Raw genomic sequence first — 25,700 nt, forward strand, 5'->3', positions numbered from 1 at the left:
ACAGGAACAGGGCTGGGATCATAGGGGCACCACTGTTTACTCTGCATTTCTTGTGTGTGAGGCTTCTGGAATTTCAAAAATGACTAAAAGGAATCTTCCCTTCTCCCCCAAAAAAGGCTCAGGGAAGGAGTCAGGAGGGGATAGAAGGGTCCGGTTTCTGGCCGGCAGACTTGAATCATGGGTCTCAGAGACCTAGTCCACCCCTCAACCCTGGACATCCCTTCTTCACCCCAGTGAGGGCCCTGCGCCAACAGCCCAGGCTGGATCCCGGGAGGCAGGACCAAGGGGGGCTGTCCCCCAGGGAGGGGCTGTCCCCGGGGCAGGGCTCACCCAAGCTGGAGGCTGGCAGGGCAGCAGGCCTGCCCCTTACCTGGGACAGTGTAGGTATGTGTGATGTTGTGCTCCACCAGCACCTGGGCCACTGTGGGGTCTGGGACCTGGAAGGACTCGTTGTATGGAGGCTTGAACTGGCCGATCACCTGCTCCCCATCCCCGAAGGTCCACCTGCCAGGGCAGCGAGCAGGCAAGTGAGCAGGCAAGTGAGCAGGCTAGGAGGGGTGGGGTAGGAGGGAGGGGTGGGGAGGGCCCAGCTGTAGCCCCTTTCCTTGCACCTCCTTTCAGGGTACCACCCGCCCTGCTGCAGCCCTCCAGCCGGTCCCAATGTCCTATGTACCCAGCACGTCCTGACAGATGAGGAGGTGGAGGCTGGGGCCCCACCCAGGGCCCAGCACACTCACAGAAAGGCCACCTCCATGGCCGAGTCCACCAGCACGTCAGCCGCCAGCGCCAGCGTGGCATTGGGGGGCAGCACGGGCGGCACCGCAGACACCCGCAGGCCCCGCATCCTGTGCATCCGCTCGACGGTGACGTTGTAGTTCACGGTGACGTTGCTCACGTGGTTGGAGGCCGTCAGCTGTGGGGACAGGCGGCAGTGAGCAGGCCACCAGCCGGCCACAGGGCAGCGTGGACAGAGCCCCTCCCCGCACTCACCCACAGCTGCCACGGGGTCCTCGGGAGCAAAGCAGAACAGAAGGCAAAGGTGAGCAGCGGACAGCCCAGCCCCCGCCCCACCCACCCCCACCCTACTCTCCACCCTGTGCCCACGCCCCCCGCCCACCGAGAGCTTGAAGACGGCGGCGCTCTGGTAGATGACGTTGAAGACCACATTGTGGAAGGTCAGGGACTGCTTGTCATCAATGGTCCAGCGGAAGACCACATCCGAGCCAGCCTCCACCACGGGGCTGTACCTCTGCGGAAGGGCACAGCGTCAGCTGGCCATGGCCCTGCCCCAGCCCAGGGTCTTTGGGGGACCAACTGTGCCCTCAACCCACGTCTATCCGCCTGGACATAGCTCCCTATGGGGCTTCCCTCTAGGCTAAGGAGGCCACATAGTGCGGGGCTGAGCCTGGGCTTGGTTACATCCTGACCTCTCTGTATCTCAGTTTCTTCATCTGTAAAATAAACCCAGCACCCGTTGGGTTGGGCCAACCCACCTCAGTCTGTGCACCCCCACCCCAGGGCTCCTGCTCAGGCCCCCGTAGCTGGACAGCACAGTGCCGTTTGGGAAGGCACGTGAGTCTCAATGGGCCTCATGATTCTGGATGTTTACCTGAGTCACCTGATAGAACAGGTGTGAACAGGGAAGCCAGGGGAAGGGGACACAACCACCCAACAGCTCCTGTGCTAAGGCTGCAGAACTGGTGGCTGCCTTATGTGAGGTGGGTACTCCCAGGACAGGGACAGGGACAGCCGTTCCCGGAGTGGCACCAACAGTGGCCGGGTGGCATCAGATCCCAACCTCAAAAAGCGCTCACTTTAGCCAGGTGGGAACACAGCAGGACCCCGAAAACACACCCAGGATCAACAAGGTCAGAGGTGGGTGGAGAGTTCGACAATTCGTGCAGGAAATGTGAGAGCAAAAAGAAGCATTTTCAGAGCAACTGTTTCACAGGTGACTTCCCCAGTAACTTAGGAATTAACGAACCATCTGAGGAACCACTGAACGGGACCTGCCCAGAAACCGACACTGAGCCCACTGTCCCTGGCAGCCAAGTGCTCTCCTCACTGGGGAGAGGCCACCCTCAGCATAGGCACCTTGTCTCAGGGCAGGGCGGGGGGCGGGGCCCACACTCACCACCAGGACGCCCTGCAGCACTCGGGCCTCAGGGCTGGGCGTGGCGCGGAGACCTCGGATGGGTTCCTCAGCCTTCACCCGCAGGCTGAGGTTGGCCCGGCCAGCACCGTTCTCCACCACAACCTCCACATCGTGCTCGCCCTCGCTGAGCCCGGGCAGTGCCAGCACCGAGAACAGGGTGCTATTGGCCTCGTGGGCACAGCCAGGCACCAGGGCAGCCACAGTGGCAGGGCAGGCAGCCTCGAAGGGCGCACTGACGTTGCCGCCAGGCCAGCGTGCAGTGGCCGTGGCGTTGGTGCCGGAGTCCACCTGGAGCACCAAGGCCGAGCCGTTGGTGGGCATGTAGAGGCGGCCGTCGTAGGGGGCCGGGTAGATGGCCCGAAGCCCTGCCACCGGGGAGAAGACGTTGAAGCTGCAGGACAGGTTGTGCCTGGACACGCTGTTGCCCACTGTGGCCCTGACCTCATAGCGCCCTGGCCGCCGCAGCCCTGGGTTGGGGCTCAGGCCCAGCAGAGGGGTGAGCCGCTCCGTGGCAACAAGCAGCCGCAGGGCACAGGCAGGGCCAGCCGGGGCCGCCTCCAGCTTGGCAGGCAGGTGGGCCAGCCAGGCTGAGACGTTGGTGGAGAAGTACGGGGCCTCGGAGCCAGGGACGCTGAGTGCTGGGGGGCAGCGCAGGAGGGCGCCCGGTCCGGCATCGTGCTGCAAGCTGATGAGGTCACCAGGGAGCAGGGGGCTGCCCTGGTCGTGGAAGGTGACCTACAGGAGAGGGGGTTGGGCCTGTGTCAGGTCCTCACAGTGGGTCAGGGGCCTGTAGGCAGCACTGGGCCAGGGGCTCCAGCGGGCTGCAGAACCCCCCTGGGGTAACCCAGAGTCACCCCCTACAGGGGTCTCAACACTCCTCATTCACTCACACACCACCAGGCTTCACAGGGGCCTCCAAGGCACTCAAGATGGGGACAGACAAAACACACAGGGCAGAGAGGATGCAGGCAGGGGTGGGGCTTCCCCAGACAGGGGAGGGACTTCTGGACACTGGCCAGCCTTGCCCAGAGAGGGGAAGAGTCCTCCTTAAAAGGCAAGTGCAAAGGCCCTGGGGCGGGAGCTTCTCACGGTTGGCAGAGGAGGAGAGCATTGCCGAGGCAGGAGGCGGGTGGGTTAGGGGACCTGGAGGGCTGTGCAGAACAATCTGCATTTTATTTGTGTTTGATGGGGAGGCAGAAGGCACCTAGGCCAGTGATACACACCGAGTACTGGGCAGGGGGGCCCGCAGGCACAGAGAAGAGGAACTCTTTCCACAATGCATAGGAGACCCCAGGGAGCCCCAGCCCTGATGTGGATCCGTTGGCACAGGCCCGAAGGTGGCAGGGGGTGTCCAGAGGCAGGCAGATGTTGGATCTGGGGCACGGGTGTCCTTCTGGTGTGCATGTAGGGATGGGCTCAGTCCTGTTTTCCAGGGACCTACTCTGGGGCTTGCTGCTGTTTCCTGGGGCCCCTGCAAGGAAAAGAGGGGTGTCAGGTACCCCAATTTGCTAACAGATCATAAGGACGCCCTGCTACAACATGAGGTCTCGCCAGGCAGTGTACCCGGCCCCCACCATCACTCCTCTAACCCTCCCCACACCAGGCCAGCTGACTGACCCCGGTGAGTCCCCAGCCCCAGCAAGTTCCCCACCAAACCCATCCTTGGGATCCCCAGCATGAGTTGGCATCTCTGTGGACCCCACTGTCCACCTTGAGGCTGGAGACCAGTCCAGTGGGCAAGGGACCAGCAGACACCACAGTGCAGAGAGGCTGCTCGAGCCTCCCAGGTCCCACTGCCAGGATGGAGTCCCACCTGTTCCTCGCATGGCTCGATACACCTGCAGCCGCAGCTGGGCAGGCCCGCCGAGCTCCCGGGTCCCGAACTCGGCAGCAGTGAGGAAGGCTTCACGGCTCGGGCTCAAGCCAGGAAACACCATCACCTGCCAGGGCAGGGGGGCCACTCAGCTCCACCGACCCCGGCCCTCAGCCGGCCCCACCCCGATGCCCAAACACCCACCAGGTCAGAGGGGAGGAGCCACCAGATGGGCCTTCAAGAGGCCCCCACTGGCCTCATTTCACACAGTGGGAGACAATGTCACTCAGGAGAAAAAAAATCAGGTCAAAACCATCTGTGAGCAACAGGAATTGTACCTTCATTTCTAAAAAATCCCCAAGCACCAAGAGAAAAGGCTCAGGAGCGTTCAGAGCTCTCCCGATGCCAGGCCTGGGTGCTACTCACCTCTGCACTGACTCTACTAGACGCAGAATGTTAATAAGGCCCAGAAAAAGGCTTCTTGTTTTTTAAAGGGAACTGCAACAGCCAGGGCAAGAAACCTGGAAGGCCAGCCTACCTCAACGGGCTCCCGGGGGGCTGCGAGGGCCTCCTGCTGCACCAGGGGGCTCAGGGGCCCCTGCAGGTCCCCACTGGGTGCTCCCACGAGGAAGTTCTCTGCGTCCCACACAGGGCCTGTGGTGCAAGTGTGCAATGAGGTGCTGTTCCCAGGCCGAGGAGGAGTGTGTTGGGGGCCCAGGGTGGGACCAGACCTGGGACTGAGCCACCTGGCAGTAGCCCCTGGCTCCCTCCACCTGTTTTGTCCAGTGTGGGCTCAGTCCGGGACAGTAGACACTCAGCAAACACCTAACAAACACTGAACAGCTAAGGAATGAACTGGGGTGCCAGGGGCAGCTGTCCTGGCCAGGATGGGAGGAGCTCCCAGGGTGGCCAAGGGACCCTGTATGCTTTGGAGGAGGGGTGTCCTGGGCCAGGGCAGCAGGTGCTCCCCAGCCTCCCAGGGGCCCCAGCGCACCTCCGGGCCGCAGCTCACAGACGTAACTGTGCGGTGCCGAGCACAGGTCCGTGTTGCACTGCCCAGCAGGCCCGAGCCGCACGCAGCGCTCAGCTGTGGCAGGGTGCGGCTCCCCAGGCAGCCAGTTCTGGCAGCTCTCCAGGCTGAAGGCCTCACCCTGCGGCGCTGGGCCCACCTCTACCCCCTCCACAGCTGAGAAGCCGATCCACACGTCCAAGCTCCTGCAGGCAGACAGAGGGAAGAGCAGGTGCTCAGGGGCTCCCCAGAGACAAGCACCCCTCCCTCTGCCCTCTCTCTGGGGGCACCCTCCTCAGAGCAGCCTGTCAGGCAGGCTCTGCCTGCCCCCACTTTCCAAATGGGGAAACTGAGGCTCATACATGACTTGGCAAGCAAGGCCCACACCAGTGCCCACCCAATCACCTATCCCATGGGGCCAGGGGCCCAGCTGAGACCCTCATGGAGCTCCACCTCACTCTGGCCCAGGGCCACGTAGACCTGTGTGTGCCCAGAGGTGAGGCTCCAGGTGTGGCATTTGGGGACAAAGACACCCACATATCAGCCCCCAAACAGGCTACTTCCCACAGCTCTGCCAGGGCAGAGAGACCCTCCTGGAGGCAGGGCTTGTAGATACAAGGACAGGGGCAAATATTGGGACAGGGTTAGACAGAGGGACAGGCAGCAGGGGTGGCTGAGGTGCTGTGGTCAGAGCTGGGTGCTGGGGCTGCATTACTACCTGGGAACCAAGTGACCTTGGGCAAGGGCTATGACTGCTTTGGGCCTCGATTTCCCCTCGGGAAGTCCAGGGTGACCCACAGTCCAATCAGTCCCTTCCCACACAGGGACCCTGGGAGAGGAGGGGGGCCAGCCTCCACCCCATCCCGCCCCCTAGCCACTGCAGGTGCTAAGGGCTGAGTAGAGACCAGGCAGGGCCACCTATGGTGACCACTACAGAGCGCATGCCCCCACAGGCCTGGGCAGCCAGAGCGTCCAAGAGGCTCCTCGTGCATGGGCAGCGCTTGGCAGCAGTGACCACCCAGGGGGGAGCAGCAGGAGGAAGTGCAGCCTCCGTGGTCACACCAGAACCTCCCCGGTCCCTGCCAGGAGGGGCCCAGAATGGGACAGTGGGGGCAGGATACAGGGCAGGGGGTGCACCTCCCACAGTGGGCACCCCCGTGTCCACATCTGTGCCGAGAGAGCTGATAGGAACGGCCACACGTGGGCACAACATGGTTCCTTATCCCCAGAGCCAGGCTGGCTGGCTACAGCACCTCCAGATACCCCAATGTGCTCATGCTCCATCCCCACCCCAGCATTCTGGGGACCTCCCCCGACCTCCCAGCCTCTCCAAGGACCAGCGGCATTTGGGCAGGCACCTGGTGACGTGGGAGACCAGGAAGTGCTGGACGGCAGGACTGTCCACCATAGCCAGGGCGGCCCCGGCCCAGGCCCGGCACTGCTCCTGTGCCTGCAGCCAGGCCGCCTTCTCCACCACCAGGCGGTAGCAGCGCCCGTTACCAGGGAAGATCTCAGTGTCCGAGGGGCAGAGCGGATGCACCACTGGGGGGTCAGAGAGCAGAGAGACAAGGCATCGATGTGTGCCCAACCAGGGCTGCCCCACCCACCCCGACTCAGGCCCAGGGGCGGGGCGGCCCCACCTCGGGCTGGCTCCTCGCCCAGGGCCACAATGCTGTAGGTGGCCTCGAGGCCAGAGCCGCCACGGTTTCGGACGCCAAGCTTCAGGGTCTCGTCGCTATGCACAGAGGCCAGACACATGAGCTCCAGGGCTACGGGAGCCGCCTCCACCCACACCTCTGCCCAGAGCCGAGCAGAGCCGACCCCCAGGGCCAGCACGGCCGTCACGGGATAGCGCCCAGGCAGCACATAGTGGTGAGTGGCATCCGCGCCAGCAATGTCCACCTCAGGGGAGCCGTCGCCGAAGTCCCAGCGCGTGGAGCTGACTGGCAGTGAGGCAGTGACGTGGAAGGCTGCGGGCTGGCCAGAGGCCAGAGGTCCTTGGGGCCCCACCAGGGCAGCCCCTGGGGAGGCAGGGAAGATGTTCTGGAGGAGGGTGGGCCCCCGGCAGGTGGGGGCGGGGGGCAGTGGGGGGCTGGAGCAGGAGGGTAGGCAGGCCGAAGAGGCATTGGGAGGCCGGGCCAACCCGCACAGGCACCTGCCCTGCTCTGAGAGGGCCGCGAGGCCCCGGCCAGCCGCGAAGCAGAAGGCACTGCAGGCCTCAGGGGCCAGCGGGCCCTCATGGGCAGCTGAGAAAGCCACCAGCGCCACGGCGCCCGAGCTGTCGTCAGGGACACAGGCAACGTACTCCTCACCTGGAAGGGGCAGGCAGGCTGGTCCCGAGGGTGCACCCCACGCCATTCTACACCCCAGATCACATCATCTCCGACCCTCCAACAGCTGCGTGGCGCTCACCCCCACCCCCAGACTGGTTTCCCCGCCTCACACCTACGTGGTCCCCTGGTCCAGAGGGCCTCTGCGACCCCTCCCCCAGTCAGTCTGTCCTAGCCCCTGTAATTATTTCTCTCGTGCAGCTGTTCCCCAATCCCCATCTGCCACCATAGGCTGGAGACCCCTGAAAACCGGCAGGGTTCCCGCCGGCTGCTTGGCCAAGCTGCCCGGCAGGGAGGGACCAAGTGTGTCCCGCCCACCCGCACTCACCACAGCTGCTGTCCAACAGGGGGCCGCTGAGGAGGGGCCGGCCGGCCAGAGGGCCGGGCCCAGCACACGTGGCCGCCTCAGGCCGCACCACACGGACCTGCTGCTCCTCTGCCCAGCGCGGCAGCCAGGCCAGACCACAGTCACACTCCAGCGGGTTCCCGCTCAGGTTTCTGCAGGGGGCGGGGCAGGCTCAGAGGGCAGGTGTGGGGGCCACGGGCCCAGCTGCCGACAGCCACCAAAACCAACAAAACTTACATTTCACTTAAATTAAATAAATTAGCAAATATTCCTTCTTCTAATGTAGAAATCTTGTTGTTGCTTATGTCCCTAAAAGAAAGGAGAGATTCGACATGGTCTGACGCGAGCCCCCTCAACCGCAACAATGACAGGCAGCCGCCACCTGCCCAGTGCGTGGAATCCCGCAGCAGCCCTGGAGGGGACACTCACAGCTCTGTCAGCGCCGAGAGGTTCGCCAGGAGCCCGATGTCCAGCGCTCGGAGCAGGTTGTGGGAGACATCTCTAGAGAGCAAAGCAGCTGCAGGTCAGTGCTGGGGCCCAAGGCATGGCACAGAGTCCACCCGGGCCCACCTCAGATGCTCTCCAGCTGCAGCCTCCCACCTTCTGAGCTCCCTCTTCCCAGGGCCAGAGGTGGAAGACCTGAATGAACTCTCATCTGGAGAGCCCGAGGCAGGAGAGAGCTGGCCCCTCAGCACTCCATCCATGCCCTGCCCCTTCCCCTCCCACCCCCTGCCCCCTCCCCCAGCAGGACTGCACCATGTAGGGCAGGCTTCACCCCTCCACACAGGGTTCAGAACACACAAGGAAGCCCAGGGGTTTCCAGGGCCAGGGGCCCAGCTGCTACCAGCTGGAGGGTGGGGGGAATGTGGCACAGACCACACAAACGGGAAGGGGGCTCTGGTGGACGACCCCATAGCAGAGCAGTACTGACAGCCCGTGCTAAGTCTCTGGGGTCTGGGCACCAGAGTTAGAGCTGGATCTCCATAATCCCAGGCCCTCAAGGTCAACAGAACCATATCAGAGAACCGAACATGGTGCAAGACACGGGAGAAGAGTCACGGGTTCTCAAAGCATGAAACTATGAGCAGAAATAAAACATCAAAAGCCGAAAGATCCAACTGCACAAAAACATGCAACTTACACACAAAATATCATAAAATCAGAAAACAAACTACAAGCTGGGAAAAGCACTAGCAATTTAGATGATGGATTAAAGGCCCATAATCCCCTTTCCACATATGCTGTTAACAAACCATAAAGAAAGCAAGTTACTCCAGGGGGAAAAAAAAGGCTAAAGATGAAAATAGGCAAGATTAACGAAAGATATACAAATGTCACAGATACACAGAAAAACACCCGGTCTCATAACTGGAGAAACACCATGAAAACAGAACAACAGCACTTTTTGTCTACCATCACCCCCAGTGCAGGTGACGTGGTGGTGACACACCAGTGACTACACTCCAATGACTACATGACCCCAGCCCCTCGCGAGTCTTTCCGAGGATACACTCTCTAGCCAACAATTCCACCTCCCCGCCCGGCATAGAGGTGGAGGCCAGTCACCCGGCCCGTCCACCTCCTGGGCAGGGACCCTGGACCAGCCTGACTCAGTGGACACCTCCAGTCGCCACTCCTCCCAGGCCTCCCTGTGCTCCCACAGGTCTATACCTCCCACCATAGTCTCCAAACTGACGAGGCCTGGGCCTCCCACCCTTGGGGCCTCTGCCCTTCCAGGTGTCACTCTGGCCCTCTGATGTCCCCAGAATGCCTCTCACCAGGTCTGCCCTTCCCTGGCCTGTCAATGCCTCCTCCAGGCCTATCTGTCTCCAGGTCCTGTCAACCCAGCTCCTAAAACATTCAGACTCCCCCACCCTACCTGAGCCACAGCTTGGTCCAGACCCCCATCCCTGGGCACCCGCCCAGACTTCACAGTCCCTCTAATCCGAGCTCCCGTGGCAGCCTGAGGGGTGTCCTGAAGCCCAGCTCCATCAGCCACCCTCTGGAATGGGTTTTGCTCTCTCCAGCTGCCCCACATACAACAAGAACTTAATAAGAACTGGCTGGTGTGAAGACAAGGCCCTCCTGGAAGCCAGGGGCCTGAGTGCCAGCCCAGACCCCAAGACCATGCCCAGGGGTGGTGCTGGGATGCCTGGTATGATACCTCTGCCTGGCTCACAATGTCCAGGACCACTTCTGGAATGAGGCTCAGGAAATGGCCCCCACCCCAGCCCCTGACCACTGCTCCTTCCTGGGGACCTGCTATCCACATGGGGCCTCATGGCCACCTATACCCAAATACTGGCTGGGGGCCAGTTCTCAGTCAGGCTGCTCACGTGATCCTGGCTTCCAACACAGCCAGGTGGCCACCTGGGGGACTTCTGGAGGGGTACCACCTGCCTGCAGGTGATACGAGGGAAGCCAGGCCCAAAGGGGCTCCTGTCCCCCTCTGGCCCCCACCAAGGGAGTGAGGAAAGGGGGACTGGACGCACTCAGCTAACCCCTGGGAGCCTGGTCTCTCCCTCTGCATAGGGGGCAGCCATCGGGAGACTTGGCACTGAGTGGACGGCATGTGGACATGACATGCTCAGCCGATGCTGGCTGCAGCCTGCCTGGGGAGGCAGCAGGCCACAGGCAGCCTCCAAATCATAAGGCCTCAGGCAGGAGGGTACAGGCAGTAGGTGGGCAAAGGTGGGCAAGACCAAAGTTCTCCCCTGAATCGGGGGCTTCCTCAAGAAGGGCTGTGAGTAGAACCTCGGGCACAGTCAAAAGAGCTACATAGCTGCAAGGGACAGGGTCCTCCCAGCAGCGGGACCTCTGAGACTGGACAGGGGTCCCACAGGGTCAGGGCTGGGGCTGCAGCTCCTGCTGGGACCACATGGGGACGGAGGCTTCAGCCCAGAGGACCTGCAGCCCCATCGCTGCTCTGACCAGTGGCCTGACTGTGCAGGCTGGGGGGACACCTGATTTGGCAAAGGCTCTATCCCGGCAACAAGCGCAAAACGGCAATGTGGGTGCCACCCAGTAACGCCGCATGCCCTGAGAGTTCAACTGCTTTGGGCACCAGCACAGCCACATGCACGCCCCGAGGCACAGACGTCTTTCCCCTCACCCATGAGATGTGACAGGAGCTGGTGAGCAGGTGTGGCTCACACCCCCGCTTAGCCACAGAGGCAGGAGAAACGCAGCTTCAAGATGCAGTCCCCCCGCTCCCCGTGACTGTTCAAACTCTAAAGAAAGCGCTGGAGGGGTGCACGGTAATAACCCCACTCCTGAGAGCAGGCAGGCCCCTCCATTTCCCACACTTTCATTCTGCTCTTCAAGCAGGAGAAAGTCGGTGCAGGAGGGGACAGACAGGATGCCCAGCAAGACCTAGAGCGGGGGCTTCAGAGGGGAGCAGACGGCGATGGGCTGGGCAAGGGGGGCCAGCAGCCACACCAACCGGGGAGGTCAAGGCAAGGCCTCCTCCACTCCAAGAAGCGGCACGGTCCACTGACAGTGGGCTCAAGGCTGGAGCTCCACCCGACTCACCCGAGCCAGGGGTCCCAGACAACCCCACTGAACAGCTGGGTTTCCCATCTGGATACTGGCGGGTGTGTGCGCGCGCACGCAGGTCCCTTCCCCCAAAGGCTGCGTGACAGGGAGCCCATGCCCAGACCATGGGTCCCAGGAACTCCAGAAGCAGAGACGCCCTTGGGGGCCAGGGGACATAGTGACAGGACCCTCTGGCAGGGTCACCTCTGCCCCTCACAACGGAGCCTAGCTTCCCCCTTCCATCTGGCGGTGCCACTGGGTAAGCCAAGCTGGGCGCTCACAAGCAAGCCAAGAGCAGTGGGGGAGGCAGCAGTCGGCCTTCCTCCGGGGTGCTCCGTGCCCTCCACAGCAGCCCCGCCCAACCCCGGCCGGCCGATCCAGCGCACAGACTGGGAGACCAGGCCCAGCAGGATATAGGAGACACAGGATTTGCGTGTGTCATGGCAGCTGCAGCCGCCCAGGCCTAAGGGAGCCCATGGCGCCTGCGCATCACTGTGTTAAGCCACTGAAGTTCGCTCAAAGCCTTTAGTCTGTTGCTGAGGAGTGAGCACGATGCCAATGCACGGCCGCAGAGCCCTGGATTCTTAATGGTTGGCGAAGATTCCACATACAAATTCTTTGAGTTTATCCTCACTGATCCGTTCCATAAAGCTACAAGAAGAAATCCTGACACCCAGCGGATCACCAAAGCACGGTGAGGCTCTCGCGGTGCAGCCTGGAGAAGGCATAACGCTCTCCAGCACTGCTGTTACTGCTAACGGAAGCAATGCTTGTAAAACTCCTACCTAATAAACAATTTGGGACAGTCTCATCTGCTTTAAAAAAAAAAAAAAGACACACACATGGTGTCTCCCAGTACAGGCCAAGGCCCTCTACCACTGCACATGAGCATGTGTGCCCAGAGGTGGGCTGCTGGGGCATCCACACCATCCCCGCGGTGGGTTGAGGCAGGCCAGGAGACCAGGGAAAGGCAGACAGACTCCACCCAATGTCAAGTACAACGCACCAAGTGGGGACGGCTGTGCCATGAGAAATTTCAGTGAGACTCAAGCAGGGGCTCCTCTGAGGCTAAAGGGAGGACAGCTGTGGAATCCGTGCCTCTGAGAAGTAGAGCTGCAGGGGCCCAGAAGCAAAAGCCCTAGGCAGTCAGATGATCCAGAGACGGGGACTGGGGGACAGTGGGACACAAGGGTGAGTGCAAGCATGAGACATCCACCAGGGGCACCAGGGACAGCTCCCCAGCCAGGGCCTCAAGCAGAAGAGGAAAGAAGGAAAATCCCTACAATGTTTTTCCACATCCCATTTTCTGGAAAATCCATCATTAGCGGCAGCTGCGGGGAGCCATCTGCGGTGCCAGAAAAACCAGGGCAGGAGGAGGGAGCTGGGTCTACCTCAGTGTCCCAGCCAACGCCCACCCTGGCAGGACACCATCATCCCTGGCCTTACTGGCCCATGGCTCTTGGCCATCCTGGGCCCAGCTAAGTCTTCTATCCAGCTTGGCCTGGCCCAGCTGCCCCCGGGAGGCTTTCCCCCCGACTGACGAAGACAGCCTCACCCCGTCATGAGTGCTGGCCACGTGCTCCCCATGCTCCCAGCTCCAGGGAGCCCCTTCTCCCCAGGACTCACCTGGGTCTGGTCAGGGCCCACAGTGCAGAGAAAGACCCTGCCCGGCAAAGCTCCTGCAGCCTGAAGGCAGAACCAGGACAAAAGCCAGGTGCATCACCACAGGCCAGGGCTGCCTCGGAGCATCCGTAAGGGGCGTGTCACGGGTAACAGTGTGGTGGGGGTGCAGAGAGGACACTGGAGGAGGGCCTCTGGAGGCAGACACTGGTGGAGTCCTCACCTGGCCTCAAGGCCCTGAACAGCCACTTTTCCACATCTCCATCTGCTTTTTTATAAAAATAAATTTATCTTTGGCTGTGTTGGGTCTTCGTTGCTGCGCGTGGGCTTTCTCTAGTTGCAGTGAGTGGGGCTACTCTTTGTTGCAGCGCGCAGGCTTCCCATCGTGGTGGCTTCTCTTATTGCAGAGCACGGGCTCTAGGCGCGCAGGCTTCAGTAGTTGTGGCAGATGAGCTCAGTAGTGGTGGCTCGCGGGCTCTAGAGCGCAGGCTCAGTAGTTGTGGCACACGGGCTTAGCTGCTCCACAGCATGTGGGATCTTCCCGGACCAGGGATCAAACCCGTGTCCCCTGCATTAGCAGGTGGATTCTTTTTTTTTTTATAAATTTATTTTTTTTAATTTATTTATTTTTGTCTGCGTTGGGTCTTCATTGCTGTGCACGGGCTTTCTCTAGTTGCAGCGAGCGGGGGTTACTCCTTGTTTCGGTGCACGGGCATCTCACTGCGGTGGCTTCTCCTGTTGCGGAGCACGGGCTCTAGGCATGCTGCCTTCAGTAGTTGTGGCTCACGGGCTCTAGAGCGCAGGCTCAATAGTTGTGGCACACGGGCTTAGTTGCTCTGCAGCATGTGGGATCTTCCCGGACCAGGGCTTCCCGGACCAATCCCCTGCATTGGCAGGCAGATTCTTAACCTCTGCGCCACCAGGGAAGTCCCTCCATCTGCTTTTGCCGTCACTGTTCTGGGGGAATGCCAAGGCTGCTGTGGGCCAGCCCCATCCCACCCCCAGCCCCTCGGGTTTCCACTGCACCCCCCCGTGACATCATCATAGTCACTGACGCCCTGCCCCCCACTCAGGTTCTCTCTGTCTTACAAAGCGGGGCGGTGGGGAACACAGCAAGCCCAGGGAGCCACCTAAAGGAGCGCAAGGAGCCCAGCAGAGCTGGCAGAAGCAGCAGAGGCTGGCTAAGCACCACAGCAGCCAGCCCCCACTAGGAAGAGAGCCAGCACCCAAGAGGTCCTAGGCCAAGCAGGGTCCACCCTCTGGCCATGTGGACCCTCCCAGACCCCTCCAAGGCCCAAGCCAGCAACTTCCAGGGACCCCAAGTCTGGAGGGGTCAGGCCAGCTCAGGGGGAGGGGTGACCTGGGGACCACACACACCACCTGGGAACAGGCACACACCCACAACAGCACAAGACACGTGTCACCTCCCTGGGCACCAGGGACCAGGCTAGCCCACAGCACTGGATGGAGATGGGGGCTTTCTCATACCTGGCTCGTCCCCTCCTGTTCCCCCTCCTGACCCGAGACAGTTAAGTGTGTTGGGGGAGGAGTGAAGACCCCTGTTCTACCCCCACACCTGGGCCTTCCTTCTCCTCTTCCCACAGTGCCCAGCTGTCACTGGAGAGCCCAGTCTGCCCCCAGCACTGGGCTGCCCCAACTCTCCCTGCCTTCCAAATCAGACATCCAGCCTCCCGGGGGAGTGTGTCCTTCTGGCTCCGATCTTTCCTATTCCGAGCAGGAGCTGGGGGTGGGGGAGAACCCCTGCTTCCACCACCAAGCTGGAGGTGTCCAGCGGAAGGTGCTGAGGGGCCCCCATCCTGTGGACAATGGTGGCTCCCCCTGACCTCCCCACACAGGGCTCAGCCCCTGCTCACATCCTAGTTCTCGCAGAGGGGCAGGGAAGGGTGTCTCAGGGCCCAACAGGGAGAGATGGGGAAGGGGCTGTTAGATAAAGCCGAGTGGGAAGAGGTGTGTGAGGTGGAGGCCAAGGAGAGGTCGTTTTTGAGCCCTGGGTGGCTCCAAGTGCAGTGCCTCCTAGAGCTGAGGAAACGGAGGCTGCAGATAAGCCAGGACCCTGCCCTGCAGCCCCAAGCAGCCTCAGTCTCCTTCTCTGTCAAGGCGGGGGAGTGGCCAGGGTGCCTGTTCCCCAGTCCAGATGCCAGGCGGGGTCTGGGGGCCAGCCGGAGCCCCCAAGGAAACATCTGCACATTCCAGACGCATGTGGTCAGCAGTGGAGGCGAGCACCAGGCCCCAGCCCAGCACCCCACCCGGCGCTGGCCGCCACGCTGGAAACAGGGCTTGGGGGGGAATGGGCTCCGGAGAGGCCGCCTGCAGATGTTACGTAACCACTCTGCCCGAGCCAGCAGCTGCCTCCTCCCTCTGGCAGGACAGGACAGAGCTGCGGCAGAAGGCCCCCCACTCCCCATCCGAGGCCTAGGGCTCCTGCTTCCCGCTCTCGCTGGGCTTCCAGAAATGCAGCCCCAGCTGCCCTGTCCTCTCCATGGAGGCCCCAGGGCTCCAGGGAAACAGGCTTCCCTCAGCCCAGCCACGGGGGACCCCCAACACATCCCCTCAGGAGCCAGGTTGAGGCAGAAGGGATGAGAGGCCACAGGCTGGTCCCGGTGCCCTGGGACCCCACAGGCTGGTCCAGACCCCACCCACATGCTCGGCTCCCAGTGCCCCCACTCGACGCCGCGGTAACGGCTCCTTTTGGCAGTGGGACGGGGTGGGTCAGTTTGAGTCTAGTAACCTCACTCTGTCTTCATTCCCTTCTATTTATGGTGAGAGAGGCTGGCTTCCAGGGGCGGAAATGATGATGTTTAAATTAATGAATTCAAGTTTTGGAGAGAGAGCCGATCTGAAGAAAAACATGCGGAGAGGGTGAGCTGCAGGGGTGGGCAGGGGGCAGGCTCTTGGCGCAAGGGCATGGAGGGGCCAGCCCGAGCCACCCACCCCCATCTGGCGCCAAACTAGGGCCCAGAAGGGGGGTCTGGACCTCAAAGACAGGGAAAGGCCTGCGAGAGCCCCCTGGCGCCTTGTCCCAGGGCGTCGGAATAGGAGGTGGCCTGTGTTTCCCTGAGCATGTTATGGGCTCCCTCACCGGGCGTGGCCATCCCACGACTGAACCATCACCAGGATGAGACACAGGCGTCTGGTGTGGTGACATCCCCTGCCCAGGAAACCCCTGGAACTACAGGCCAGGACAAGGAAGGGAGCCCCGAAGAGGGGCCTTCCCAGATCAGCCTACAAAGAGGCAGCCACCGTCAGGGCATTAATAAGACTGGGGGCAGGGGATGGCGAAGGGCTAAGAGGGGACCCTCCCAGGAGAGGGCCCAGCTTGCCCCTCCACCTGCAGCTGGGGATTTGGGGCCACTCTTCAGGGCAAGGGGAGGAAAAGGACCAGTACCCATGGACACTGGCGCCCATGTGCTGCCTTCAGCTGGGATGTCCCTCTGCACTCTGGCCCGTCACAGTCAGCCAGGGCAGGGGCTGCGCCGACCCCTTCTACAGATGGAAACGCTGAGGCTCCAGGAGGCTACCCTCCTCACCCTGTGGTCGCTCCCAAGAGTCCGAACAGTGAGGGACAAAGGTAGCTGGGGCTCTCCCCATCCTGGTCTGGGAGCCGGCACATGGCCTCCAGAATTCCAGGGGCAGAAGCATCATCCAGCGTGGCCAGCAATCCCGTCACCCAGTCAGCCGCTGGGCACGGCCACTGGGCTATAGGGCTCAGTTTAGAGGTGCAGGATCTGGAGGCCCCGGGTGCTTTTAGCCTTGCCCAGAGCACTGGCCCTCATTCCTCGCCTCAGCCAAAAGGCAAGGCTGGCTTCTGCCCCGCCTCAGGACAGAGCCCTTTCCAGGGCAGCCCCATAGGATCCAAGAGTGGACTCCAGGCCTGCTAGAACTGGGGACACACTTTGCCAGGCCTGGGCCCATGGGCACCTCAGAGGGAGAAAGAGCCCTGCCCACTGTGGTCCCCAAACGTAGCCCCCTCCCTGGCATGGGCGGCTGGGTACCACTGGGCCCTTCGGCAGAGACAGCTGCCAAGCCATAAAGAACGAGGTGTTCCGGGAAGAAAGGACGTGAGCCGCATTTTCCAGCTGCGATTGCCCGACAGCGAGACTGCAGGCACGTGGCCTGGCCGGCCAGCACGGAGGGTGAGCCCCAGCGCACCCATCCCAGGCGGCGGCCGCCACCCCAGACAGCGCGGCCGGAGCAGGGTGTTTTCATTCCAGCACTCGGTGGGCTGGGCCCGGCTGGGTTCCCGTTGTGGCGCTGGCCACCGCAGAGTGTTCCGGAAAGGAAAATGTGTGTCTCATCCAAAATGGCTTCCTCACTTGAAACCAAACCCCAGCCGGGGTCCCCCTCGGGAGCCAGGGTCCCCACACACCCACCTACATGGCACAGGCCCCCCGGGTGGGGGGCGAAGGTGGCGGCACCGCCACCCGACCAGCTGTCACAAGATGGCAGAGTAGCCGGAGAGGAGCCCGAACCTAACCTCTGAGGCAGAAGCCACAGGACGGGCCTGCAGAGATCTGGGAAAGGGAGACCGAGTCTGCGCACGCTGGGCACACCTGACCCGAAAGCGCCTGCACCAGTCAGCTCCTCAAGGGCCAACTCGAGGGCTGCAGTGAGCGGGGCAGCCACGGGGAGCACTGAGCAGCTCGAGTGTGCGCAGATTCCAATGGTGCCTCATCAGCTCAGGGCACAGAACAAGGTGTACACGAGAGCTCACAGTGCGGTTTATGCCTCATAACTTCACCATGTTACACATCCACACATGAAGGCATCGAACACACAAATGCATAAAACAGATAAAAACACAAGAGAAACATGCGAGGTATGATACATCCCAACAGCCACCTGGCTTTGCGTTGAAGTCACCTCTGAGGCCAGACCAGAGGAGGCAGGAAGGCTTCTGAACATGGGGCCTCCTGGACTGGGTGCCAAGGGGTGTGTAGGAGCCTGCCTGCCCAAGGCTAATCTGTGCGTTTCCCATCTGCTGCAGCATTTGGTCTGAGCAACACAGTCACGGGCACATGTGCACCAGCTCAGGGGCACCTCTCCTCAGGCTTTTTGTCTGCTCTGTGGCAGGGCAGGTCCTAGGGGCCCAACTCCTGCCAATGCTTGGGTATAAGGTAATGGGCTCTGAGAACACAGAGAAGGGACAGGGGGGCCACTCTGACAACAGTTATGATTATCGTGGCCACCATCAACTGAGTCCCGTGGGTGCACCATACACCCTCACCTCTGACGCCCCACAACCACATAAGGTTCATCCACTCATGGTACCCATTTTGCAGGTGAGGCAACTGAAACTCAGAGAGGCCGAGTGACTCAGCCAAGGTCATACAGGAAGCGGAGGAGCTGGGATGTGAACCAGGTCTGACCCAGAGCCTAAGTCCCCTACTCCTGTGTTCCTTGCCTCCCTCCTGGAACCAAATAGAAAGTCAGTGGGGAGGACCAGAGCCCGGACAGCCAAGGGAATTTCAAGGAGGGAGCTGGTGGGAAGGGCTGGGGAGGGCAGGCCCAGGCAAGCAGCTGGGGCCTGAGTCCAGAGCCCACCTGGTCCCATTCAAACATAACCCAGACCCACTCAGGGATGCCCCCACCGCCACCTCTGTCTGCTGACGAAGCAGGTCACTGGTGCTGTACCCCAGGCCCCCGAATGCAGTTCCAGGGATATGTCCCAGAGCGTGCTGATGAAATCACCTCTCTGCCACAACCTACCAGCCACGTGACCCTAGGAAGTGACTCAACCTCTGGGAGCCTCAGTTTCCTGGTCTGTAAAATGGAACCAAGTGTGGTTCTAACCCAACTGCATTGGGGCAACACATCACAAGAAAAGGGCTCAGCAGAGAGTCCCCACTCATGGCAACCGTGGAGAAGACAAGGCGGCTGCAGAAGTGGGGTGCACCCCTGGGATATTTTCTTCAGAGATTTGTTTTATAATTCACATACTATAAAGCTCACCCTTCTAAAGTTTACAATTCAGTGGTTTTTAGTATATTCTCAAGGTTGTGCAACCACCACCACCATCTAATTCCAGAACATTTTCATCCCCCAAAACAGAAACCCCACAATGCTTGGCCACCATCCCCCACCCCCATCCCCCATCCCAGCTGTAGACACTAGTCTGCTTGTGCCTACATGGATTGGCCTGTTCTGGACATTTTTTATCAGTGCAATCATGCAACATGTGGCTTTTTGTGTCTGGCTTCCTTCACTGAACATGTTTTCAAGGCTCATCCACCCTGTAGCATGTATCAGTACTTCATTCTTTTTCATGGCTGAATAATATTTCATGAACAGACCACATTCTGTGTATCTATTCATCTCTTGATAGACACTTGAGTTGTTTCCACCTTACAGGTACTATGAATAATGCTGCTACGGGCACTTGTGTACAAGTTTTTGTGTGGACGTAGGTTTCGTGTCTCTTGGGTGTACATACACCTGAGAGGAGAATGGCTGGGCCCTATGCTAACTCTATGCTTAGCTTAATCTTCTGAGGAGCTGCCATACTGTTTTCCAAAATGCTGCCCCATCCTACATCCCCACCAGCCGTGCACGAGGATTCCAATTTCCCCACGTTCTCACCAACACTCCTTATTGTCTGTCTTTTGGTGACAGCCATCCCAGTGGGTATGAAATGGTATCTCACTGTAATTTTGATTTGCGTTTCCCTGAAAGCTAGACACTGAGCATCTCTTCATGTGCTTATTGGTCATTTGTGTATCTCCTTTGGAGATTGAACTGTTCAGATCCTTTGCCCATTTTTTTAGCATTGAGTCATAAAGGTTTTTATGTATTCTAGCTACAAGTCCTTCATCAGATAGATGGTTTGCATGTTTTCCCCACCCTGCAGTCGTTTTGCAGGTGTGTTCACCCTCCTGGATGGTGGCTGTCCTCACTGCTCCCAGCTACTGCCTGGCTCCTGAGGGTTACTGGCACTGGAAATGCTCTGGTGTTGGTCCCTTCGTGTCCCCAGGTGTCACAGATGAAGCTGAAGCCTTCCCATTCACCTGCCTGACCTGCCAGGGGACCTTACAGAAGGCAGTGTGTGCCCTCTTGTCCACAGTTCAGACAAATCTGCAGTCTGTGTCTTACCACAAAACTAATGTTACATGTGCACTTAGTCTGCATTTCCAAGTGCCAGCTATCATATGCAGCTCAGGTAATGTGAGGGTGAGACCAGCTGAGTACGCAGGACACCCAGGGCCTCCTGAAACCCACTGTCTCCACGCCCCAGCTAGTGTTCTTTCTAGAAGATGCCAATCATGACGCTTCTCTCCTGGGTCCCTCAATGCTGCCCCCCTGCTCTCTCGATAGAGGCCCCACCGCCCGCCCCTCCATCACCTGGCACCTCTGAGACTCTACCAGGCTGTCCCCTCTATCTGGGACGCTCTCTCCCAGCCCCTGCATGACTCCTGCGTGAGCACTGAGTCTTGGCTTCAATGTCACCTACACTGGGGATCCTTCCAGGGAGCCCCTCCAAAATGGCCTCCTCCTTATCATCTGTCTTTTGGTTTAACACTAGTTCTGCTGTCATAAAAGCCTCAGAGACGTGGGCCTTGAAGACCCCTGGCACAGGGCCAGGAACACAGCAGCCAGGCCCTCCCTCTGGTGAGGGCCCAGAGACAGGGCCCTCCGCTGCCCCGCCAGCCCTCAAGGCAGCCATGTGCATGACACCTGCAATTTAACACGTTACACACACGCCAGGCCCACGCCAAGCCCAGGGGTCTACTCCCTGATGTCCATCTTCCCTCACACCCATGTCCTGTGCAGGCCCCAGGGGCTGAGTCGCCCAGAGATTCCCCTATTATTTAGGGGCACAGGTGAGGAAGGGCGAGGCCCTGGGTGCCCCCAGCCAATGGAAGACCCTAAGGCCCCAATATTTTAATCAGCAAACCAAGTGCCTATTGAGTCCCTGCTCTGAGCCTAGTCCTAGACCCAAACATTCACAAGACAGTACGAGGCCCACTTTGGGCCCCTGGCCAAAATTAGCAGCTCACATCACCTGAAAAGCTGTCAGCCAAAAGCAACCACACCTGAAAATGACTGACAGCACCTGGAGCAGTGCTGTCACATCTAGAACTCTCTATGCCGTCCCGTCCAACATGGTAGCCCGCTGGCTCTGTGGCTCGAGCACTTGAAATGTGGTTCACCATACAACACAGCTCTGGACCCGACCATCAATGTACAGGAAGAACACCAAGGGCAGAGGGACACACAGAGACACAATCCAAAAGAAGGTGCCGTCGGAGCCGGTTTCTTCAATAAATCGCACAAGAGGAAACAGATGGAAGGAAAGCCTACACATCCACAGAGATTTAAAGGACATCAACTAACCGCACTGCCACTGCGTGGACCTTATTTGGGTCCTAATTCAATCTACTAAAAAAACTGAGACAACCACAAATTTGAACACACTGGACATGCAAAGTGATCAGGGTATTATGCACTGTTTTAGGTGTGATCGAGGTGTCACCATACATTCCAAAATGCTTACAGATCAAAAGTAGGATGGCTGGAATTTGCTTCCAAAATGGGTTGGGGTGGGGTGGAGGTGTGGAGGGGTAGGCCAGGCCACCGGGCAGTGGGTCCATGAGGTTCATCACACTATTCCTCCCACTTTTGTGTATGTTCAAACTCTCCAGGATAAAAGCTTTAAAAATAGGAGAGCAACAACATTTTACTGAGTAACGTCATCTTCTTCAGGCTGTCATCTCCCAGCAGCATCACTTAACCCAAGAAAGGCTGCGGTCTCAGACTCCTGGGCTATCCTGCATGCCGAGGCCCAGGGGCCCCGAATCCCCCACCAGCCAGCCCCTGTCCTCCCACCCAAGTCTGGACACAGCTGTCCTGCCACACCTCAGGCTGGCCAAGGAGTCTCAAATGGAGGCGTGGCTGCGAGACACTGATGACAGAGACGCCAGGCCTGAGCCCGCTAGAGGAGGCTGCTGGTGAAACCCAGGAGGCAGGGGTACTGGGGCCCCTGGACACGCACACCCTCACCCGGGAGGCTCCCTGGCATCTCTGAGCTCAGCCCTGCTCCCTTGGAGAAGAGAAGCCTCACCCACCTCCTGCTCCCTGAGGAGGGGGTTTGCAGGGTGGACAGGCAGAATGGCTGGGGCAGCCCACAGAGCACAGATGGTGGCCTGAGGGACTGGGGTGAGGGGGCCTTAACATTTGCACCCAAGGGCCCAGTTTACCATTTTGCACCCAGTCCTCTGGAAATCTCCCAGAGGCAGCTTCAGAGTGTCAACAAGAACATGAAGTCTCCTCTATTCCCCATCCCCCTCCTCCCAGAGTCCCATCATCACATGCTGCAGGATCAGCAACCCTGGGAATCCTGCTGGCTCAGGCCAGGCCACCAGCTCCCTGGACCTCCAAAACCCAAGACCAGAGCCTAAGGGGACACATGCAAGGCAACAGGCTCAGGCTCCGCTGCTATGCCTGGGAGCCTGCACCCTGCTGCGGGCCCCTGGCCAAGCTACCAGTGCCGTTTATTTCCTGGACAGCTCCTGGACGCCAAAACGCCGCCAGGTGATGAGGAAGCGGGAATAACCAGCAGGAGCTGGGGCCTGACCCCCCAGCAGCTCTCAGCCCACGAGAGATGTATGTAACCTTACTCACAGCATTGAGAAACAAGGAGTGGCGTGGATCCAAAACGACTGTGTAGGCACTGGCTCCAGGCCAGAAGCCCACCTCCACAGAGACAGCCGTGATGGCAAACACTTAAGCTGGCAGGGAGCAAGATGACAGCGTGGCCCCATGGCTCCCAGCCGCTGCCCCTGGAGAACCTGGTTGCCCCCAGCCCCCAGCCCCAACCCCCAGCAAAGCCCCAAGGAGGACCCATCCAGGAAAAGCACCCACCCCTGCCCCACCCGCCAACATCCAAACTCGTCTGAACACTGGCCATGAGGGTCCTCCTCATAAAAGGTGGCCACACACTGGAGTCACCCAGGGAACATTACAAAACCAAATCCCAGGTTTAATAAGCCTGGGGATGTTAAACCCCCACCAAGGGATTCCAGCATGCAGCCAGGGAGTGATGGAGTCCTGGCTTAGGTGTCTGCAAGTACCCAAACGGGGCCGGAGGGATGTGGATAAGCAGGCCCTGAGCCTGTCCCCATCTCTGGGGACAACCATCTGAAAATCTCAGTCCCCTGAATCCCTTTCAATCCAACCCTCAGCTCCTCACAGTCAAACCCTGCCTCTGCCATGTACTGGCTGTTACTTGCTACTTGTGCTTGGACAAATCACATCACCATCACCTCTGGGCTGTTTTCTCATCTGTAAAATGGGCATCTTCACTGTACCTCACCTCAGAGGATTAGGATGAGGGTTATGTGTGACAGTTCACAACCAGAGCTTGGCACAGGTCCGGGCTGGAGGCAAGCTCTCCATAAAGACTGCCTGTTATTATTTCTGCCAAAATGCAAACCTGACAATTGCTTTTCAGCGTTTTAAACCCCTTCATGGGCATGCTACCCCCCTACTGTTCCCAGGATAACATCAGAACGCTAAACTGCACAAATGAGGCCCTTCATGACGCCAGCCCACCACCCATCCTGCTCCCACTCCCTCACACTACCCCTTCCCCCCACAGCTGCCACACTGGAGGTGTACCCCTACACCCACGTTCGACCAAGTCCAGCCTCCAGTCCTTTGCACACATGGTTCTCTCCTCCCTTCCCCTAAACCCACCTTCCTACCCCTCAAATAACAGGCCAATTCTTACACATCCATCAAATTCTTGTCCACCCCCTCCGGAGAGCCTTCTCTGTCATCCCAGATAGAGCTCTCCACCTCCTAGCTTCCTACTCCTGGGCTCCCAAGTGCTGGGTATGCCCCCAGGCCAAGCTGCATCCTATTAAGCTCTAATTAGAGTTTAAGTGTTTTTCAGAGACCTTCCCGCCCCGCCTCCGCACGATGCTACAGGCCCCCAGTCAGCTGGCGTTAGCGGAGCCCCACCGGGTTGTGCGATGTCTCTGCCTGCACAGAATCCGGTATTTTCCTATTTCCCTCTGGCTGAGGCCAGGCGGGCTGAGAGCCGGCCCCGGTCCCAGGTTTTCCTTATTTAGTCGGGCCGACCTCACTGCGCTGGAGCCTCGCCCTGGGAGAGGCCTGGCCCGCACTCCGTTTCCCCTTCTAGAGGCCGGGGACGCGCCCACGCCCTGTGAGGCCCGCCAGGCCGGCGGCCTGCCCGGCCGGCCTCTCCCCGAAGGGTGCAGGCGCCCCGCGCCCCGCCGGGCCCCGGCAGCCGCCAGTCCTTGCGCCCGCCGGGCGCCATGGCAACCGCCCGGCCCGCGTTGCGGGCGGCGGGTTACTCACAGCGCTGTGGCGTCCGCGGGGATGCGCAGCGCGGGCCCGAGCGTCCGCAGTCCGCGGCCGGAGCAGTTGACGCGGCAGGCGGCGCCGGGCGCCGGGCCGCAGAGGCAGGGGGGCGCGCACGGTCCGCAGCCGCGCCCGGGGACCCCCGCCAGCGCCCCGAGCCACAGGCCCAGGCCCAAGGCGAGCGCCAGGCGGGCGGGCGCGGCGGGCGGCATCGTCAGGGCAGTGCAAGCATGGCCCCGGCCCGGTCCCGAGGCCCCGAGCCCGCCCGGCCTCGGAGGCCTCGGCTCAGGGTGGGCCCGCGCACGGCATGGCTGGGCGCGGGAGGGGGATCTGGCGGCGGCGCGGCCGCGGCCTGTCTGCCTGCGCGACGCCCGCTCGGCACTCTGGCCCGGTTCTGAGTCCGCAGCCGTCCGCTCGCGCGCTGGCGCTGCAGTGCGGGCCGGCCGTCGGCTCCTCCTCCTCCCGGCGCGGCGCGGGGCGGGGCTCCCTTAGGCACCGCCCCCTGCTCCGCCCTGTTGGGCGCGGCGAGGGGCGAGCGCCAGGGCGGGTCGCCCCAAGGCTCCGCCCTTCGCTCTGCAGCTTGGGGGCCTGCGGGGCGGGGCTAGATGGGCGGGGCGCCTGGAGCTCCTCCCTTCGCACAAGCAGTGGGCCGGGCCTCGGGCTCTGCTCCCCAGGGAGCGCCGGTCTAGGTCTGCGCTCTTCCCCGTCCCCGCCGCGTGCGCCCCTCCCAGACCTCACTCAGCGCCCGAGCAGTCACAACACTGAAAACACCAGCCGGGACCTCCGAGCGCCCGTTACGCGCGCTCATCCACTCCCAGCGCCTCTGTCCCTCTCCGCCACCGCGGTTTCCAGAACGCCTGGCACACAGTAGGCACTCAATAAATGCGCATCGCCTCCTCTCGTGGAGTTACCAGGGCGCCGGCGAGGAGTGGCGGCTAGCTCTCGCTGTCACGGTGGTGACGCCCAAGTTGGGCCTCACCTGGGCGGTGAAGTTCAGCCTCCCGGCCTCCCGCCGGCCGCTGGGCATAGGCTGCGCTCTGCGAGCCAGGAAGCCCACGTCCTCCCGCTCCGGCCGCAGTTTGCCCGCTCTTTCTGTTCACGGCGCAATGTACTCTGTGCTGTGACTCTGCCAAGGGAGATTTTGTTTCTCTGTGTGCGCAGGATTTAATTACGAAACTAACGCAGGTGGTGGGAAGAATCCAAGCCGAACAACATGGATGAACCCTGAAAACATGCTAGAAGCTAGACAAAAAGGACCACATATTATATGATTCCCTTTATTTAAAAATGTCCAAAACAGGGGCTTCACTGGTGGCGCAGTGGTTGAGAGTCCGCCTGCCGATGCAGGGGACACGGGTTCGTGCGCCGGTCCGGGAAGATCCCACATGCCGCGGAGCTGCTGGGCCCGTGAGCTATGGCCGCAGAGCCTGCGCATCCGGAGCCTGTGCTCCGCAACGGGAGAGGCCACAACAGTGAGAGGCCCGCGTACCAAAAAAAAAAAAAGTCCAAAACAGGCAAATCCATAAAGACAAGAAGTAGATTAGTGGCTCCTG

At 60.6% G+C, this 25,700-nt stretch overlaps 1 protein-coding gene across 2 annotated transcripts in view; it reads right to left on the minus strand.

The window, feature by feature from the left end:
* Positions 1 to 24,584, minus strand: part of PKD1 (polycystin 1, transient receptor potential channel interacting) — a 46,405-nt gene extending 21,821 nt beyond the window's left edge. For both annotated transcript variants that reach the window (XM_079946245.1, XM_079946244.1), the window contains exons 1-14: positions 24,145 to 24,584; positions 8,083 to 8,154; positions 7,891 to 7,962; positions 7,636 to 7,805; positions 6,618 to 7,289; positions 6,336 to 6,519; positions 4,963 to 5,183; positions 4,507 to 4,622; positions 3,969 to 4,095; positions 3,379 to 3,626; positions 2,135 to 2,890; positions 1,118 to 1,249; positions 738 to 913; positions 371 to 504 (exon numbers count right to left, since the gene is read on the minus strand). In XM_079946245.1, the coding sequence (XP_079802371.1) occupies positions 371 to 504; positions 738 to 913; positions 1,118 to 1,249; positions 2,135 to 2,890; positions 3,379 to 3,626; positions 3,969 to 4,095; positions 4,507 to 4,622; positions 4,963 to 5,183; positions 6,336 to 6,519; positions 6,618 to 7,289; positions 7,636 to 7,805; positions 7,891 to 7,962; positions 8,083 to 8,154; positions 24,145 to 24,359 (3,295 nt within the window). In that variant the 5' untranslated portion in view covers positions 24,360 to 24,584. The remainder of the gene's footprint in view (positions 1 to 370; positions 505 to 737; positions 914 to 1,117; positions 1,250 to 2,134; positions 2,891 to 3,378; positions 3,627 to 3,968; positions 4,096 to 4,506; positions 4,623 to 4,962; positions 5,184 to 6,335; positions 6,520 to 6,617; positions 7,290 to 7,635; positions 7,806 to 7,890; positions 7,963 to 8,082; positions 8,155 to 24,144) is intronic.
* Positions 24,585 to 25,700: the final 1,116 nt, after the last annotated feature.

Source organism: Stenella coeruleoalba, assembly GCF_951394435.1.
Source record: "Stenella coeruleoalba genome assembly, chromosome: 15".
In the NCBI taxonomy this organism is placed as follows: domain Eukaryota; kingdom Metazoa; phylum Chordata; class Mammalia; order Artiodactyla; family Delphinidae; genus Stenella; species Stenella coeruleoalba.